Genomic DNA, 18,641 nt, shown 5'->3' with positions numbered 1-18,641 from the left:
GGGGTGCACACTTACCTTTAAGTTGGAAATGACCTACAAGTTACACTGTCACTTCTCCATCTTGTTCACCAACACTAACATTATGTGGCCACACTTAGTGGAGTGTAACTGGATGGCCATGTGCTCTGTATAAAGCTAAAGATGATTTTTGAGGTGAGGCTATTCGGTATAGACAGTAGATTGTTGGAAACCACAATAGCAGTTTTCAGAAATGAGGTAAAAGAAGAGGCCAAATGCATAAGCATTTGCAGTTTAGAAACGAAGGCAGTTTAGGTGTTTCAGGGTCTAAGAACTGATCGGACCAGAGGCGAGGCTATACCAAGTCTGACTTCTTAGAGCGGAGGAAAGGTTAAGGTCTGCCTGTGAGAAGGGGAGGAGAGGGTCTGGTCCTCTGGCCTGTGCTTAAAGTAAGAGATTGATTAGTATGTTATCCCCTTACCCTTTCAGGAGACTTGTACATACTACTTCTTTATTATTATCTCTAAGGGGAAAAACAAGCATTCCTGAAAAACCAAATTATATCCTGTTAAATGTATGTACATATTCTCATTTGAATTATTCTTTTCCTTGGGATTATAAAAATGTGTAAGATTATCACTTTTCTTTTTCTGGCATTTTCTGGTTATTAGATAAACTGCTTTGTTATGCCATTGCGTCTTAGGACTCCTGTATGTAGGCTCTTCATTAAGCCCTCTCAATTTCCAAGCTGAACTCTTTTTACAAGTGTGAGAATTTTTTATTTTAGCCCTTTTAGTTATTCATTCTGGCTCCATTGTTACTTCTGCTGTAGAAACTGGTGTTATTGGTAGTTTACTAGTATACCTTCTAGCTCTATGATCTATGATCTGTGATCATTTTTTTTATTCTTTACAACTCTTAGTTTGCATTTGCCTTATGGTGGAAAACACCTAGTCCTCCAGATGTTTAGCAGAAAATGGTGGGGAAGGCAGTGGCCAGAAATATTTGAGAAATATTATATAGTGATATTTGAGAAATGTTATATGGTAGAGTCATTTCATGTGCACATGAACTTGATTAATTTACATGAGCCAGCAAAAGAAAGAAAAGATAGGTGACTCTGTTTTTGTCCGTGATAATGTGGCCTGGAGTTAGCCTGAGATGGAGGCATGAATCTGCCAGCCCCTTAGTCAGCCTCGGGTCCTATGTGCCTCTTGTAGTGTGATTATCTCAACTGGGCTGACTATGATTCTAGGATCTAATAAAAACACCGCATGACCCCAAATATAAGCTAACTAGCTCCACCTAGTGCTCAACCAAGCAAATAGTTTCTCACAATACAGGACAAAATGAATTAGAGTTATTAGGTCAGTTTCCCTTATCCATGCCTTTGTAAGCATTTTTCATGGCTAATTTTGATTATACATGATTTTCACATCTCATGCTAAATTTAGATTGTAAATTCCATTCAAGATAAACTCCATGGTATTCCTGCCTCTTTCCCTCAAAGAAATTCACAAAGTACATAGTTTGATACATAATGAAGACATAGTAATGAAACACTGCAGCAGAAAAATCTGTTGCACTGTGTTTTACCCAAAGCTTTCTAAATTTATTTGATCTGCGAATGATTTTTTGGTACCTCTTTCATTAACGTCTGCAACAGTCTTAGCACTTATGAAATGCTGTTTTAAAGCAGTCAGATCTGAATGTATACTTGTACTCTGTAGAGCTCAATCTCCAATTTGTATGAGACCATTTTTATTTAAATAGTGCTACCCCAAACCATTTCAACTTGGGTTTTGGTGGAACTGTTGTTCTTAGCAAGCCAGCTATGGTCAAATGCTTCTTGTTACCTTTGCAGGAAAGCTAGTTGAACAGAGTAAGCACAGTGAGGCGGCCACAGTTTTGGAACAGTATGCCCAGGTAAGCTCAGTTCCTCCTTTCTAAAACTGCCCCATTATCAAGCAAGGACTTTCTAGTTGTACCTTATAGATCATGAAAATTTAAAAAACTGTGGGTAGGCCCTGGCCAGGTAGTCCAATCGGTTAGAGCATCGCCCCGATATGCCAAGGTTTCAGGTTTAAAACCCAGTCAGAGCACATATAAGAATCAACCAGTGAATACATAAATAAGTGGAACAACAAATTGATGGTCTTCTCTCTCTCTCTCTCTCTCTCTCTCTCTCTCTCTCTCTCTCTCTCTCTCTCCCCCCCCCCTCCCTCTCCCTCTCGCCCTCGCCCTCGCCCTCTCCTCTCTCCTCTCTCTCTAAAATCAATCACTAAATTTTTTTAATGTGATGAAAAAAGAACAACTGTGGATAATTAGACGTTCAGAGACACTTTGCCCTAATGTCTTCCATCTTGCTGACTTGACTTGGAAATCTAAATTCAATATATCTCTATATAAGTGCTGGGAGGTAGAACACTAACGAGCTCTACTGTAATATGTTCTAGTGGTTGGCCTTGGTAGAAAATACTAAATTTCAAGGGCGTCGTACTTTTTATGTTAATTTGGCAAAATAGAGTGAGAAAGAACCATTCTCAAACAAGGTGATTGACTTTAAATACCTTTTTGGCTTTTACACTCATTCTCTGTACGGGAAATATCTCTTTTACCTCAGCATATTTTTATCTCAATACAACACACACACACACACACACAGGTCAAACAAAACACACCCTACTATGTCCCTTTGTGAACCTGTTAGTGTGGCACATGCCAGATGATCCATTGGGGTCAGTCTGGGAAGAAGATTTTTATTTTATCTTTTTAATTAAAAGTAATTTATTTTATGCACCCTGATGAGGGATCAAACCTGCAACCTAGGTATATGTCCTGACCCAGAATTGAATCCGAAACCATTTTAGTGCACAGAACGACGCTCCAACCAACTGAGCCCCTGGCCAGGGCGAAATGGGCCTTTTTAGCAGATCTGTTTGGTGGTTTTGATGCTTAGGGAAACAGGGAGATGATACTTACCTTGTGCTCTTTGCAGAATGCATGCCCTCCTTTGTGTTTCGGATCAGTATGTATTAAGCATGTGCTCTAGGCCAGGCAAGGGATAGAACTGGGACCAGAGGATAGCTGGGAAGGCAGAGGGGCTTCTGACATGCTTGCTCCCTTAACCTGCTGTTTGCCTTGATGTTCCTTTGTCAGGATTATGAAGAAGCTGTGCTCTTGCTGTTAGAAGGAGCCGCCTGGGAAGATGCTCTGAGACTGGTAGGGGAATGTTTACAACCCTCCCAGCGTTAGGTGCTGAGCAGAGCAGAGCAGGAGTGTAGGGGGGACGGTCAGCTGGAGTGCCTTCCCTCTGAGCTCGTGAAGTGAAGTGGTAGTTCAGTTCCCACTCTGAGGACAAGCAATGATTTTTAAACCATTTAAAAATGTATTCTTGGTGTTGGGAATTAGTTGTTCCTCTGAGTGTGAAATGTTGTTGTATTCTACTGAAAGGAGTTGCATTTCCAATGGTTGTCTTATAGGAGGCTCGCTCCTCTGAAAAACACCCGGTCACCTGTGAAGTGATCCACTTCTTTCTAAGTGTCTGAACTCTCTGGCAACTTGAATGTTTCCTGCCTAAAATTACTGTCTGTTTCCTCTTAGGTTTACAAATATAACAGGCTGGATATTATAGAAACCAACGTAAAGCCTTCCATTTTAGAAGGTGAGGGTTCCATTTAAGTAGAATTTCTCATTTGGAAGTGGAAGGGTGAGGTGGGAGAGGGTTCCTGGTGTTATTACATCCTTGGCTCATGTGTTAAATGGAGTCCGTCAGAATTCTTCACTGGTGTAGCACTTAATTCTGACCAGGGCTTTTCACAGGCTAACCATTTAGATGGAAGTACATGAAATACTTGAAGGTTAAAAGTCTGTGATAAGATAGGAATGAGAATCTTTGCATTTGGGAATAGTTGATTAACTTGAAAGGAATAGTTTTGTATCAATACACAATTTCCACATTTAATCATATTGTGTTTATATTAGGTAATATTAGGTAATGTCTTTATTTTTAAGAAAGAGTTGCTGAAATATTAAGAAGGGGTCATATCTGCAACTTATTCTCAAAAGTTTCTACAAAAAATAATGGTGAGAGAGAGTGTGTAGAAACTGGAAGCCCAAAATATGGCAAAATGTTAAGAATTGGTAAATTGAGGTTCTGTGTAGGATTTATGTATGTATATCGAACTATTGCAACTTTTCTGTAGGTTTGAATTTTTTTCAAAATGAAAATAAGAACCTTTGCAAATGAGGTTGCTGGTTCCTAGCGTAGATATGTGTTTCCAGGTTTAGAGTACTCTGGTGGTCACAGCGACCCTCCCAAGCTCAGCTGAAAAGAAGGACATCAGCTTGACTTGTGGAAATCTTTGGGAGTGGGGGGTTGGCTTCCACGCTGCCATTTTTAGGGCAGTCTAGGTATAAGTAAGGTCTGGTCTTCCCGACATTGACATGTGCTCACGTTCCTACCCTGCCTGCTCCCTTTTCCCATTCTAATTAAAACGAGGAGGGTTCTTTCTGTACCATTCACTTTGGATACCCAGGTCTGGGTACTGAAAGCATCCTTCCTGGCCCCACAGCATCCATTAGCCAGCTCTTACTTCAACTTCCTCCACCGTTGAGGATGTAGGAAAACGCTGACAGTTCATCTGCATAGGCCGCACACCTGTGTTTGGGAAGCATGTCAGTGACTTTCCTCCTGTTGGTGTTAACAGCGGCCTGTGCTCTCCTTTTGTTTGCCAGTCCTGTTTGGGTTAGGTATCAAGTCTGTTCAGGTGATTTTGTATGTTTAGTGGTAAGAGTATTCTAGGATGATGTCGATGAGTCCTAAGATCTGGAATCTCCGTTTAGTTCGTTCTCCTCAAACGGTGTAGGTTAATACTCATTCGGAAAAAAATCTTCCTTGGAAAACCTAGTAACCTATTTCTTTTTGGTAAATTCCAGCTCTCACCTTTCCCCTCTAGCTTTCTCTCTGTGCTTAAACATCATGCTGAAATTATTTTCTATCTTCACACCCCCAGCCCAGAAAAACTATATGGCATTTCTAGACTCTCAGACAACTACTTTCAGTCACCATAAAAAACGTTTACTGGTGGTTCGAGAGCTCAAGGAGCAAGCTCAGCGTGTCTATCTGGGTGAGTGTTACATGGAAACCATCGGTGCTGGGATGGGTGGTGGTGGGTGGGGGTTGACAACATATCACACTTTGTCTTGACTGCTTATTGTACCTCCTGCAGTGTGGGAACTGTGTCGTGGGGAGTCTAAGCCTCTGTGAAAGTCCTTGGGGTGTGTGTGTGAGTGAGAGAGAGAGGGAGGGAGGGAGGGAGGGAGGGAGGGAGGAGGGGTTGGGAGCAGCACCGAGCACGAATGGGAAGAACTCTGGCAAACCGCCCCCTCGCCCCACCCAGCTGGAGTGTTTGACCACTGTGTTTTATAAAATGAGTCTCCTCATTTCTAAAAGTTCTTTTGCTGTAATAAAAAGGAAGAAAAGACTAAAGTGGTTTGGTACTGATGTACTGGTATACCAGTATAGTAATAAATGTATTTAATATTATCTCATTTCATTTTGAGATCAACTTTGTAATAATTTTCATCCATCCTTAGCTATGCCCTGGTTAAGTATAACCCACCTACCCCGCTGAAGGTAAACCCACATTAGCAGAAAGTTTTCATTCCGCATCTGGTTCTTTTCTAGATGATGAGGCGTCCCGCGGTCAACAGTCTGACCTCTTCTCTGAAACTAGCAGTGTCATGAACGGCAGTGACATGAGTGGCAGATATTCCCATAGCAACTCCAGGATATCAGCGTATGTATCATGTTTATCCATCACACCCACCATACCCTGGGCAATGGAGAAAGTCCAAGTAAATGGGTCAGTTTTCTACCAGGATGTTGCTGCAGGAGCCGGAGGACATTCAAGGCCACGTGGAAGTTGTGCAAGGCCTGTCCCAGCACATCCAGTAGGTTAGACTCGTGTTCACATGTTTCTGCTGCAGCTTCATGGCCTGTATGCTTACCCAGTGCCCACACGGACCTCACACTGCATACTCAGTTCATAAAACATCTGATTTTATTCACTTAATAAATATTATGTGACTATAATGGGTGGGCACTGAAAAAATAAAAATATTATAAAGAAAAAAGATTTTAGGCTTCTTCAATTCAGACTCAGGATTGGAAGAGGAAATAAATATGTCATCACACTTTTACTCAGTGCGCAATTTGTAGAAGTGTTACTGAACGCCTATATGCTAGTTGTAGTGAAGGTGGCAGGAAATTTTTAAGGAGATCTGAGTTGTAAGAGTTAGAGCCTTACTGAGGAGACCGAACAATGCAAGATTATATAATTTAACTGAATTGATCTTGAGGATGTGGGGAGTGATCAGAAACTGTAAGAAAGGCAACTAGAACTGGGCTTTTCAGAGTTGGGGTGAGCCCAGCCGGTGTGACTCAGTGGTTGAGCGTCAGCCTATGAGCCAGAAGGCAGGTCATGGTTCCATTCCTGGTCAGGGCACATGCCTGGTTGCAGGCTCAATACCAGTAGGACGTGAACAGGAGGCAGCTGATCAATTATGCTTTCAGGCTGGCGGGTGACTGAAGCTCCCAACCGCTCCTTTTTTTCTTTTCTTTTTTTTATTCTGGGCCAGCTTTAGCTCTGGCTCCAGCTCTTAGGCCTCCGCTGCTGAAAGCAGGTATCTGGTTTGTTTGGGTTCTATAATCAAAACACTGTTTCAACTCCAGCTCTGAGATCCCAGCTGGCTGAAAGCAGGTTTCTGGGGTTTTGTTTATCTTCTATATTTGTAACAATGTGTGTGACAGGGTACGGAGGACATTCAAGGCCTTTTACTGACCAGCTCTCTCTTCCTCCCCTTTCCTCTCTGAAATCAATAAAAATATTTGGAAAAAAAGTTGGACTGGGAGAGCTCCAGACAAAAGGAATGGCATATTAGTGACCTAAGGCAGGAAAGACTATTGGATTCATATAGATTTCATTATGTTCAAATTCCAATCTAGTATGTCTTTATCTTCTAATTTAAGTTTTATTTTGTTGCCTTTGAATTTGTTTTTTATTATAAAATTCAAGTTCAATGTTGTTCTGTTTATTGTTTAGCTCTTATTATCAGATGTGACCTCATTTTAGTCTGTACTTCAATGAAAGCATCAAGGCCAGATAATACTTTTTAGGGTTTTCCTTATCCCTGCCTGCAAGACTTGCCTCTCCAAGTTTTGGGGCGGGCGGGGGGGTGGGGGAGTGTTTAAATCACTTTTAACACCTCATCATCATTTCTCCCAAGTACAGATACCATCTGTAGATGCCTGGTTTCTCAGAAAGTTAGTGGCAACAGGTACATTCATTTTAATATATTCAGCACAAGGAGAGCCCTTTATAAATCTCTCTCTAATTTCTAACAGGCGATCATCTAAGAATCGCCGTAAGGCAGAGCGGAAGAAGCACAGCCTCAAAGAAGGGAACCCCCTGGAGGAGCTGGCCCTTTTGGAGGCTTTGAATGAAGTGGTGCAGGGCACTGAAAAATTGAAAGGTATCTGCTCAATACTGACTGACGGGTCCTGCCCTCAGACAGATAGTAAATGGACAGCACAGACAGACAGAATTTCTCCAACTAGAGGAAAGACTAGAACCATCAACAGGAAGTGTCATTTTAGGGCGCATTCCTGAAACAGCCTTGCCAGCCTGTCACCAGAAGCCTCCTTCTATTGGCATCCCAGTACCTGAGCTGGGAGAGCTGAGCCCTGAGGCGAGATGAAGGGCTGTGGGACACTGCTTCCTGCCAGGGCCCTTGGTGTGTTTTCCTGTTGTAGAGGATGTGTCGGATTACTCCAGCATTGGGGAAGGGAGAAGAAAGTGTGGGAGATGACAGCTGTAGTGTGATAGTAAATGTTTTTATATGAGCGAGAAACTGGACACAACTGAACGCTCCCTCACGTTTCTGTCCTAGATGAAATACACTGCATTTTAAAGGTGCTCTTTCTCTTCGAGTTTGATGAGCAAGGAAGAGAATTGCAGAAGGCCTTCGAAGATACCCTGAAGCTAATGGAGAAGTCCCTTCCAGAAATTTGGACTCTCAGCCACCAGCACTCAGTTACGCCTGTAAGTTTTCCTCAGAGACAGAAAGTGCATTTTTTCATCATTTCACAGGTTATGTCACTCACACAATCTCTTACAAGTCAAAGCAAAAGACTTTCCTGTCCTTAAAACATACTTTGCCACAGTTCAGTTATCTGAGACTTATGTTGACAAAGTGGTCGCTAAGATTTTCTTTGACTATCCAGTGACTGTTACACCGTGGCTGAGGTTGCGTTCCCTTTTATTTCTCCTCTCTGCATGGAACACTGCCCTGCAGAATATGGGACGGTCAGACAGTTGCCCCTGGCCTCCGATGAGCTTGGAGTGGGGGTCGGAGTGTTCAGACTTAGGGGTGGTATCAGAGTTCTCTAAAGGAAGCCCAGACAACTGCTCTTCCTTTTGTTTGATGTTAAATCTGACTTGTTACTTCTGTGTAGTTATGATGAGCCTTGCTGATTATGCTGAAGGGTGTTTGTGTCCCATCAAGAATGACAGTAACCGTGGGAAACTGCTGAAAGAACAAGAGGGAGAGTTTGTGGTTGTTAGGATTTAGAGGTTTGCAAGCTGCGCCCTGCCGAGCTGGTTCCTGACCCTCTGTGAAGAGGGTGCCAGCCAGCTGGGGCTGGTATTTCTGAGGAGACATGATGATGCCAGTTCTCTGTATTGGAATGAACTGACACGAATGAGCAGCTGCTGATGGTGTAAAGAGCTACTGTGGAGTGAAAGGAAGCGGACACAAGGAGCAGATTCCTCCTTCCTCCAGCCCTGCTCTCTCCCTCTGGTGGGGAGCAGCTGACAAGGGAGTGTTTTCTCAGGCTCCCAGCCCCAGCAGTGTATGGGTGGGTGGGCTTGGGGCTCTGGGAGAGGTTGGTAGAAACACACAAGTGTACTGGGCCTCGACTCCTCACAAAGGGATCCCTGTGCACCTTAGGGTATGTTTTGAATGTTAAATAAGAGGAGAGGTGTAAAGGCATCTTACAAACCATACAAATAAAAGCAACTAAAAATCATTACCCTCACAAATATTTGGCTTTACTATAATAGGTATTTCCTAGAAGAAATGTGATCACCTTTAAAACTCTAGTGATTTCAAAGCTAGCAGTTTATAATGCTTTTCTTCCCCTCTCCTACCCTCCCCTATTCAGATCATACTAACTTCTAAGTCACCAAAATGACCAGGAATATTGTGGTTTGGTTTTGGTTGCTAAAGTATGGCAATGGCATAAGTGCTGGACACTGTGAGTCACGTGGGAGTGCTTGGAGCACGTCATTGCTACTCAGGGTGCCACTTGGGGGTGCTGCCTGCACTGCACCCTGCAGAACTCGTGGAGGCAAAGCAGGGGGCCTGGCATGCACACCCTCAGGCTTGTGCAGCTCTGAAAGTCTCTCGTTTACCTTGAACACACGCAGAATTTTCACTCTGTCCCATGGTACGCACCTTCTTATCTTAGTGCAAGAATTCCCACAAATCTCTGAGTACAATTTGATACTCTGTGTATTCTATACCCTCTTGTACTATTCCCTCTCCCTCGGGGTCTGGCTTGCTCATGTGAAAGGATAAGGCGCATATGTTGTAGGTTTTCTTTCCTTTCTCTTTAGCAAGAGAAAACAACCAAACTTAATACAGACATATGTATGGGAACCCTGCACACATGAGCGAGTCAGACTCCACATGCAGGAGAGGTACTTAGATTTTCTTTTCTTTAACCCCCATCATTACCTTGTTCTTCTAGTAGAAAGGAGATTTAGAGGTCTGAGTTGAAAATGGAGAAATGGGGATTAAATTCTCATAGGAAAAGAGAATTACTGTGTTTGCTACCACCCAATGGAAATGACGGGCTATTTCCTGCTGGCAGAGGTCTAGCCTTGGTACCACAGTTGTCAGAAGTATAAGGTCATCTTTGCTGATACAGTTTACTTTCTGCTTAGGTTCTGGGTCCCAATTCTACTTCCAACAGTATCATGGCTTCTTATCAACAACAGAAGACTTCAGCTCCTGTTCTTGGTTAGTATTTTTCCCTCTGAATTACTACAGTACTAAGCAGGAGTATCTTTCTGTATGTGTTGAGAATTCAGCAGTTTAAGGTGAGAATCTAAGACTGCATCTTTAGTAAAATAAGTTTAATGCATCTGATGGTGGGAAGCTGGAGGGTGGGGAATCCAACATGACTTTAAACGTATAGTGTTTTTTTTTTTTCAGTTGTTCTATTGTACACTTAATACAGTGGCATATTGTCTGCATGAGCACACCACAGTTGAAGTTTGAGTCTAAACGGTTGAATTTACACATACAGTTTAAAGATTCTCCTGAATCATAATTTTTGGCGATTGGAGTTTCACAGTTGCAACTTTGGGATGTTTTCATAATCCTTAAGAGCTGGACCTTCTTGATCATCTTTAGGGTTGACAGTGTAATTTGAAAGCAAATCCGAAGACCATTAACATTGCATGTGGATTTTCTGTTTACTTATATCTAAAACTAGAGGCCCGGTGCATGAATTCGTGCACCAGTGGGGTCCCTCGATTGCAAGATGGTACAGGCCATGCCGAGGGACCCACCGGTGCACAATCAAGGCCAGGGAGGGATGTAGGAGGTTGGGCAGCCAGAGAGGGACTGCAGAAGGGCTCCAGGACGTGTCCACCCCATCTTGCTCAGTCCCAATCAGCCAGACCCCTGCAGCAAGCTAACCTACCAGTCAGAGCATCTGCCCCCTGGTGGTCAGTGCACATCATAGCGAGTGGTTAAGCAGCCTTAGCATATCATTAGCCTATTGTGCTTCGATTGGTTGAATGGACAACCAGACAACTGGACACTTAGCATATTAGGCTTTTATTATATAGGATGTTTTGTTTGATTGGGGGGGGGGGTGATTCTCAGTTAGATTACATATCCGTCAAAGTTAAAAGTCCTAAAGGCTTTCTTTTGAAAGTTGAATGGAAACTTTTGACATATCGATTTGGTACCTGAATATTTGCCTTTCAGGTGGATTAATCAAGGATACCAATCTCTTAGCTTTGAAAGGTTAGAGATACGTTTAGAATGGCAGTTTTTATTATATTTTCTATCATGTGACAGGCAGCAGTCCGAAAATTTTTCAATTAAATGCCGAACTATAATAGCATTTTGATGACATTTGAAGTAGCCTGTGAGGGTTCAAATTAAGTTTAACTTTAATGGCGTATGTTGCTACCGTTCATCCCAGCTAATAAGCACGTGTATATGGATAGTACCACTGGATTCCTGGCAAGCTGCTTTTGGTATCGATCCCAAAGCATACTTATTTCTGAGCTACAAATTCATCTTAGACCTGAGGCAGTTTAGTAATTACTTAGTTTGTACTGTGACTAATCCAGTTGTAATTTCTGTCACATTTTCCTTCTTGCCGTCCTGATGCTGACCTGCAGGTTACGTCAGTCACCCCTTTCCCTGGAGTAGTTTAGGTGGTGCTCCTCGCAGAGCACTTCCCTTTCCAGCTGAGCAGTTTGAGGCTCCTCATTATATGAGTATTGTCTATGTCCTTGTGCCTACAAGATTATGTAGGAAAAGAGAAGATGAACTACTCACAAAAGTAGTTCCACTCAAATATTTGTCAACGAGTCCTCTCTAGCTAACAGTACTGATTAAGTACATTCATACATCCCAGTGGGACCAGTGGGGCATTTTCTCTGATTGTTTCATGTTTGCAACACAGTGTAACATCATGCAGATCAATTGCAAGTGTTGCAAAAGTTCACGATTTTATAAAATGGATTCAAGTGTTATTGGAGGAGTGCTTAAGTCATAATTTAGTTGAACTTGTTAAAATTGATAACAAAATAAGTGCTTCAAATGAGAGTGATTTGACTTTCAAATAAGTTAGAGAAGTCCTTGGAAAAATTGATAAAGCCTTCAGTGTATTTTTGTAAAAGTTGCTGTGAAAGTCATCATGTCCTGCTGTCATACACTTTGTCAGTGTAATTATTTTCCTCCAGATTTAGTACTTGGTATTTATTCTCAGTTAAGTCTAGGAATCAAATATTATTGTAATGCCTAAGTTTTTAATAATATAGAATATATTTTCATAACTTTTTTTCTTCTTTAAAAAATAGGTAAAATCTAGGTCAAAGTTTATTAATCACTATTTAACATGAAATTTATGGGCCTTGTTGACAATGAACTTATTTAAGTAGACTTTTCCAATATCTATTCTTAAATGAGTAAAACCTTTTATGGTCTTTGTATCTTTATAGTTTTTGTTTGGGGGAGTAGAGAGCAGTAATTCTGTGTGAAATTATAAAAGTGATATGATTAGTAGAGGAAGTCTGGGTTGTACAGAAAAGTATATTAAAGAAAATTAAAATTTGATGATTTCTAGTCATGTGTATACATACATATATTTGTATAATATGAAACCATTTTTTTAAAAACTTTCTGGAGCATTTTTCTCACATTGTTAAACATTTTTGAAAATAAGTTTTAATGTCTGAATGGCTCATATGTGCAGATGTACTGTTGGAAGTTTATCACAAATCCTGCTAAGATAGAAAATCTTTTAATAGACATATTTCTTATATCTCTGCTTCCTGTATGTTACTTAAAATTTAATAGATTCCACAAATCTAACTGGAAAAGGGTCTGGGAGTTTCATCTAACAATGACAATGCTCCCTCACCTATCCCCCCCCCACCCCCACCCCTCCACGCACACACTTTTTTTAAGTAGGGACATTTTTATCAGTCAGTGTGCTTGTAGAATGTTTTTTATCATAAAGTATTTTCTGTGCAGTATCTTTACTCATTGAATACATGCCCCATGTTTCTTGACTCTTACAGTTGAGGTAAATTTTACGTAGAGTAAAATGTACAGATTTTAGATGGCCTTGTGACCACCACCCATTTGAAATATAAGACCTTCTTTCACTTGGAATTACTCGGTGGGCATTTACCTGCTACTCCCCCATGTGCATGGAGTTGTAATGAAATCCCCCCACTGCATTTGCTCTGATCGAGGTTGGAAGGTTACAGAAACATGAACTCGCTTCTGATGGTCGTCTTGTAGTGGCCCAGTTTTAGATTAGAGTTACTGCCTCAGCTCCCACCACCAAGAAAGAATGTGCCCTGTCACCATCTCTCTCTTTTGTATTAGATGCTGAGTTTTTGATACCACCGATGATCAACAAAAGAACCCAGTGGAAACTGAGCCTGTTGGAGTGACAGCTCCTGGTTGGGAGGGCTCGGCAGAGAAGACGTTTTCTTTCCACCTTCAGTCCTCCAGGCCTGGCTGCCGAGAACCGGGAAAGGGAAGACTATGATCTACCTTCGCATTGCCGAGAGCTGCTCCGTGCAGCAGACCTCTGCACACACCACGCAATTCTATTTTCTTTTATTTTGCATAGAGTTTTAATTCACTAAACTTTAATCTTTAGTCAACATAGCATCATTTTGTCAGGTTTAGTGTTCTTTTATTTAGTGTTTTTTGAGAGCATATTTCTGATATTTATGATAAACAGGAGCTGGGGTTTCATGCCCAGTTGCAGGTCTAAGTCATATTGGGACCTTAGACAAGTCACATAATTAATTTGTGCCTCAGTTCATTGAGAATAATGTTTCATGGTTTCTACCTCAAACATGTGAAGAAATGTTTTTAAATTGCTTTATGTTCCTGGAAGAGAGCATTGTATATCAACAACATGGCTGTTAGTGCTACCAACAGTTAGTCACATTTCGTCACTTCAATGGCTTTTTCACCTTGAACTAAAGCAGAATGAAAAGCTAGCTGTATCCTTTGAAATACAAAGCTTTTCCCTGCTAACAGCTGTTATTTTGCAGTATCTTACCTGATTATGTGCTCCCAGTTATAACTGGGGTAAGCCTTCCATCACTACAGTGTCCACAAGGACTGTTTTCACTGCCTGTGAGTTTTCTGCTAGAGACGTAGCAGAACAGAGTAGAATTCTGAAACACATCATGCAATTTGTTATGGTGAGCCGTGTTCATCAGATGGCATGCACGGTTGTTACTCCTTTTTCTCCAAATACTGCATCTTTTAACAAAATGTTTTTGTCAGTGTCTAGACCATTTCATTTCTTTTTTCTGTATGGTACCTAACTGACCTCTGTCTTTTAGTTATTTTCTTTGAAAGAACTGAGAATATTTTCTCTTCTTGGTCAGTCTAGAAAAAGCTCATGTCATGTTGATGCTAGTTTTGGGGCTCTTAGGTAAGATTAAAAATTTCTTCCATGCCTTTAGTGCCAGACCCAGATCTTCATCACTATACATAAACTAACTGGAAATGCTGCTTTTGATTCTGAGTATAGGTATATCCAGAATTATAATTTCAGACTTTTCTTAATATAGCAAAATATTAGCTGTAGAATCTAGGTGTGTTCCTGTGTAATTCAACTTTTCTGTGTGTCTGAATATTTTCACAAAATAAAACGAAAAAGAAGAGATAAAGATACGTATATCCTGCTTAGGAGAAATTGGCTTTTTGGTGCATACCCATATGGATTTGCTGTAATTAAGTTCTCAACACTGAAAGGCTAAAAGTGCTTTGTGTCTCCCCTTTGGCATGGATAAATGAGCATGATAACTGCTATGACATTTCAATAAGTTTCAGTGCTCTTGGTATGGGTAATAGTATAAAGGTACTTGCTGATGGATTGGAAATACAAGTAAATGTGTTTTGATAATGGTGATTTTGTGGATGGTCAGTTTTCTTAAAATAATGTAGTGAAGCAACAAGAAAGAATTTGTGTAATTCTTTCAATTCAGATTGCTATCAATTACTATCTCTCTCATCGGAGCAAGATGGAATTTTGTTCACTTTGAGAAGTAGCAGGCGGGAGCAGACCTTCCAAATTCAAGGTAAAGTTGAGGAATGCAGTATGGGACCAGGAGGAACTCCTGGGAGTGGTGAATGCCTCCTTCTGGGGAAAGATTCCGTGAAGTTTTAAAAAGAGTATATAGCTCTTCCCCCCCCAATTTGGACTGTGTCCCAAAGCAAGTTCATGCCACAACCTGGGTTTGTGCTCTGACTAGAAATTGAACCCACAACTTTTTTTGTGTGGTTTACAGAATGACACCCCAACCAACTGAGCCACCTGGCCTGGCCAGCCTTGGCACTACTGACACTTTGGGGCATATCATTCTTTGTAGGGATCTGTCCTGCACATTATAAGTTATTTAAACAAATCCCTGGCCTCTGCTCTCTAGACGCCAGTATTTCATACTCCCCACTCCTGTTATGACAACCAAAAACATCTCAGACATTGCCAATGTCCAATGGGGGTCAAAGTTGCCCCCTGTTTGAGAACCACTAGTCTAAGATGATTTCCAAATACTTAGTAAAAGTATTCACCTCTTTCTTTTTTTAAAAAAAAATGTACTTTTATTGATTTCAGAAAGGAAGGAAGAGGGAGAGGAGATAGAAACATCAATGATGAGAGAGAATCATTGATCAGCTGCCTCCTGCAAGCCCCCCACTGGGGATCTAGCCCTCAGCCCGGGCATGTGCCCTTGACCGGAATCGAACCTGGGACCTTTCAGTTCGCAAGCCGACGCTCTATCCGGTTAGGGCAAGTATTCACCTCTTTATGAGGAGGATTCTTTTTTTTACAAGGCTGATTGTGTAAGGATTCATAAGAGTGCTTTGGAAAAGACTATGCAGCTGTTTAGCCTTACATTTTTTCATTTTAAAATACAGCATAGTGTTTAGGCCTAGGGAGGCCTGGAGAGTCCCATCCTCCAGAGCTACCTTCCCTGCCTCCCCTTCATCAAGACCCTCAGTCTCTGGGGATCTTGACTTTTGTTCCTCGACCCTTACAGGATTTGAAGATAGTGTATTTCTATATGATTGCTTCCCTCTGTGATACTATTTTATTTTATGCATTTAAAAATATTACTTAGAGAAGGGTACATAGGCGTTATCACCCTGCCAAAGAGGTCCAAAGGTTGGTTAAGAATTAACCAAACTTCAACCCGCCCATCAGTGAACGTTCATGCAGTGTTGACTTGTGAGTGGTTTGGGCAGAAACTGACATGAGCAGGACATAGCTCTTTCTCATGTCAGTGTACCCAACTCCTGCAGGGTAAGGCTGTCATCCTTGCTGAACTGTAGGCACTCCAGGTGCCCCTCAGGGGCTACATGCTGCTCTTACTCCAGCTTGCTGGTGCCAGCCAGCAGTGCTTCCTCACCAGGCCGGGACCCAGGGTCTGCCCTGCGGGTCTTTCAGGGGTGCCTAGGCTTGGAAGGTGGTTCTGGAGAGCTTCTCCCTGGGGGTGGTAGAGATGCCATAGCTCTGCTGTGAGTGCTTGAATGTGTGCCTTTGTGGGATGGGGGTGTGGGGACGGTGGGGGTTACAGGACACTCAAGACCATAGTAAGACTTTTGGGCTTTTGTGTAAGAGAGAAAAGTCTATAAGATAATGCTAGCAACTCTTGTGATCCCCTCCTGGAGGCCGGACACTGGTGTTTAGATGCTTTGTGGGAGGCTGAACCTTGACAGCATCCTTCCTATTAGTGTTCATCAGAAGGGATATTTGTGAACTTAGATGCATATATGCATAGCCCACGGGCACAGTAGTGCAATGAAGGCCTGAGATGGGGCAGGGACTGGGTGGAGGGAGGCAAAAGAGGAAATGGGGGACATCTGTAATGCTGTCAATAAAAACGGGGGATCTTATATGTCACAACAGCATATAATCTACCATCATACTTCCCCTTCCAAGCAGATCTTAACAATACAGTAGTTCCTAAAGTGGGAAATACACAAAATAAGAGCACCATTTTAGAGCTAGTCCCTCCACCCCCCACCCCCCACCCCCTTTGTGTTGGCAAATGTATATTTTAAGGCAGAGCTCCATGTATGGAGTTCTCCTTAAGTCAGGAAATCGAGAGACACACTGTGGAGGGGAACAGAGTGTTTAATGCTGTCGGAGTGAATGTGCTGGGCCTATGTGTGGGGTGGGTGCTCACCCAGCAAAGCCGATATCTGGCAGCCAGAGTGACCATGCTTCATCCGCGTTCAGAAGCACCTTCTGTAGATGAAGAAAGGCCCATGTTCCTCATACTCAAAGCGGTGGACCCATAGTGGCTGGAAGCCATGGAGCGACGCCAGGATGGAGCCACCCGTCCACACTGCAGTCTCTCTCTCGGGCAACACGTTTACCTGGGGGGTGTCATTGGGACACAAGCTGCTCAGCTCCCTCTGCAGACGGTTAGGGAAACCCCTGAGCATAGTGCTCCCCCCGCAGAGCAGGATATTCCCCATGAGGTCCCGTTTGAGGGCGACGTCGCACTTGTTCAGGCAGGACACCGTCTGGGTGTGGAGGCCCAGCTGCATGGACCTGATCAGGGAAGGCTTGAAGAACATCTCGGAGCAGAGGAACCTTTCCTGGCCCAGGTATATCTGCTGCCCATCCGGCAGGGTGTACGGGATCATATGCTTCGTCTCTGGGACTCTCTTCTCTTCGATGGGGTCCAGGGCCACAAAGCAGCATTTCTTCTTGATGTCCTCCACGATGCCCTTCTGGGCCTCGGTGAAGTGTTTTCCCGAACTGTTCATCAGGCCCATCAAGTAGTTTGTCAGATCAGAGCCCGAATAGTCCAGCCGCCCCGTGATGCTGGGCAGAGGATAACCTTCGTAGATGGGGACCACGTAGGACACGCCATGGCCCACCTCCACGACCAGGCCGGAGGTCCTTCCATAGGAGTACATGGACAGGCGGGACTGGTAGGCGATGTGCATCGCAGGAGTGCTGAAGGTCTCAAACAGCATCTCGGCATACTTCTCCCTGTTGGTGTGTGGGCTCAGCGGTGGGTCTGAAACCAGGACCGCGTGCTCCTCTGGGGCGATCTTCATCTCTTTCTGGAAGATGTATTCCCAGATGCCCTGCACCGAGTCCCAGTCCACGATGACGCCGTGCCGCAGGGGACTCACCAGCTTGAGACGAACCTCCGGGTTGATGAGCTCCTGCCCCACGAAGGTCTCCTTGCGTTTGTCCCCAGTCTTGGTGGTCTCCATGTAGGGCTTGCCCACTGTCGAGGAGATCTTGTGGGTGGGCCTTTGCAGCCCGGCGAAGCCGCACTTACAGTAGCCAGTGCCGAGGTCCACAACCACCGCTTTGGTCACCTTTACCTGGGGCTTCTCCCTGGCTTCTGCCGATTTCGTAGGCTCGCCTGGCTCCAAGTGGTTCTGGTGGACCCACACCGCACGCTTCGCTGGACCACATTTTAGGGAGGCCGTCTGGAGGGCCTCTGTGTCCAGGGAGGCCTGTCCGCCCTTCCCCTTGCCAGGCCCATCCCCTATGGTCCCTGCCTGCGGAGCCCACAGGCGAGCAAGAGCCATCTCGCTCTCAGAAAGTTCCTTGATGCCACAGGCCTCAAGGTCAGAAAGGCTGAAATCAGAGGGCAACTTGAGAATGTCCCCAATGATGACATCACCGATTATGACATAACTAGTGACCTGGGGCTTTCTAGATACTGGGAAACTTTATCCCAAAGTAGGGTTGATTTGGGTAGTGTTTTATGGAGATTTACCCTTTTCTCGATTTTGTACTACACCTGAGTCATCCAGTCAGTATTTATTGAATGCTTGCAGTGTTCAGGCAGCTGAAAATACAA

At 43.2% G+C, this 18,641-nt stretch overlaps 2 protein-coding genes across 2 annotated transcripts in view; one reads left to right on the top strand and one right to left on the bottom strand.

Annotated features, from left to right (window-relative positions):
• ELP1 (elongator acetyltransferase complex subunit 1) overlaps positions 1-14,714 on the top strand; it is a 61,413-nt gene extending 46,699 nt beyond the window's left edge. Inside the window, exons 29-37 of the mRNA XM_081104108.1 lie at positions 1,823-1,884; positions 3,118-3,180; positions 3,562-3,622; positions 4,974-5,087; positions 5,648-5,759; positions 7,367-7,494; positions 7,912-8,063; positions 9,969-10,044; positions 13,165-14,714. Of these exons, the coding sequence (XP_080960234.1) occupies positions 1,823-1,884; positions 3,118-3,180; positions 3,562-3,622; positions 4,974-5,087; positions 5,648-5,759; positions 7,367-7,494; positions 7,912-8,063; positions 9,969-10,044; positions 13,165-13,232 (836 nt within the window). The 3' untranslated portion in view covers positions 13,233-14,714. The remainder of the gene's footprint in view (positions 1-1,822; positions 1,885-3,117; positions 3,181-3,561; positions 3,623-4,973; positions 5,088-5,647; positions 5,760-7,366; positions 7,495-7,911; positions 8,064-9,968; positions 10,045-13,164) is intronic.
• A 2,329-nt stretch (positions 14,715-17,043) lies between these two features.
• On the bottom strand, positions 17,044-18,458 carry ACTL7A (actin like 7A; the record flags this gene model as incomplete). The annotated part of the gene is given in 2 exon segments (XM_081102887.1): positions 17,044-18,419; positions 18,422-18,458. Coding segments are annotated over 2 exon segments (1,413 nt in total).
• Positions 18,459-18,641: the final 183 nt, after the last annotated feature.

Source organism: Myotis nattereri (assembly GCF_964212035.1).
Source record: "Myotis nattereri genome assembly, chromosome: 12".
Taxonomy (NCBI): Eukaryota; Metazoa; Chordata; class Mammalia; order Chiroptera; family Vespertilionidae; genus Myotis; species Myotis nattereri.
The sequence above is the reverse complement of the archived record's forward strand: the minus strand, read 5'-3'. Positions and strand labels throughout refer to the sequence as shown.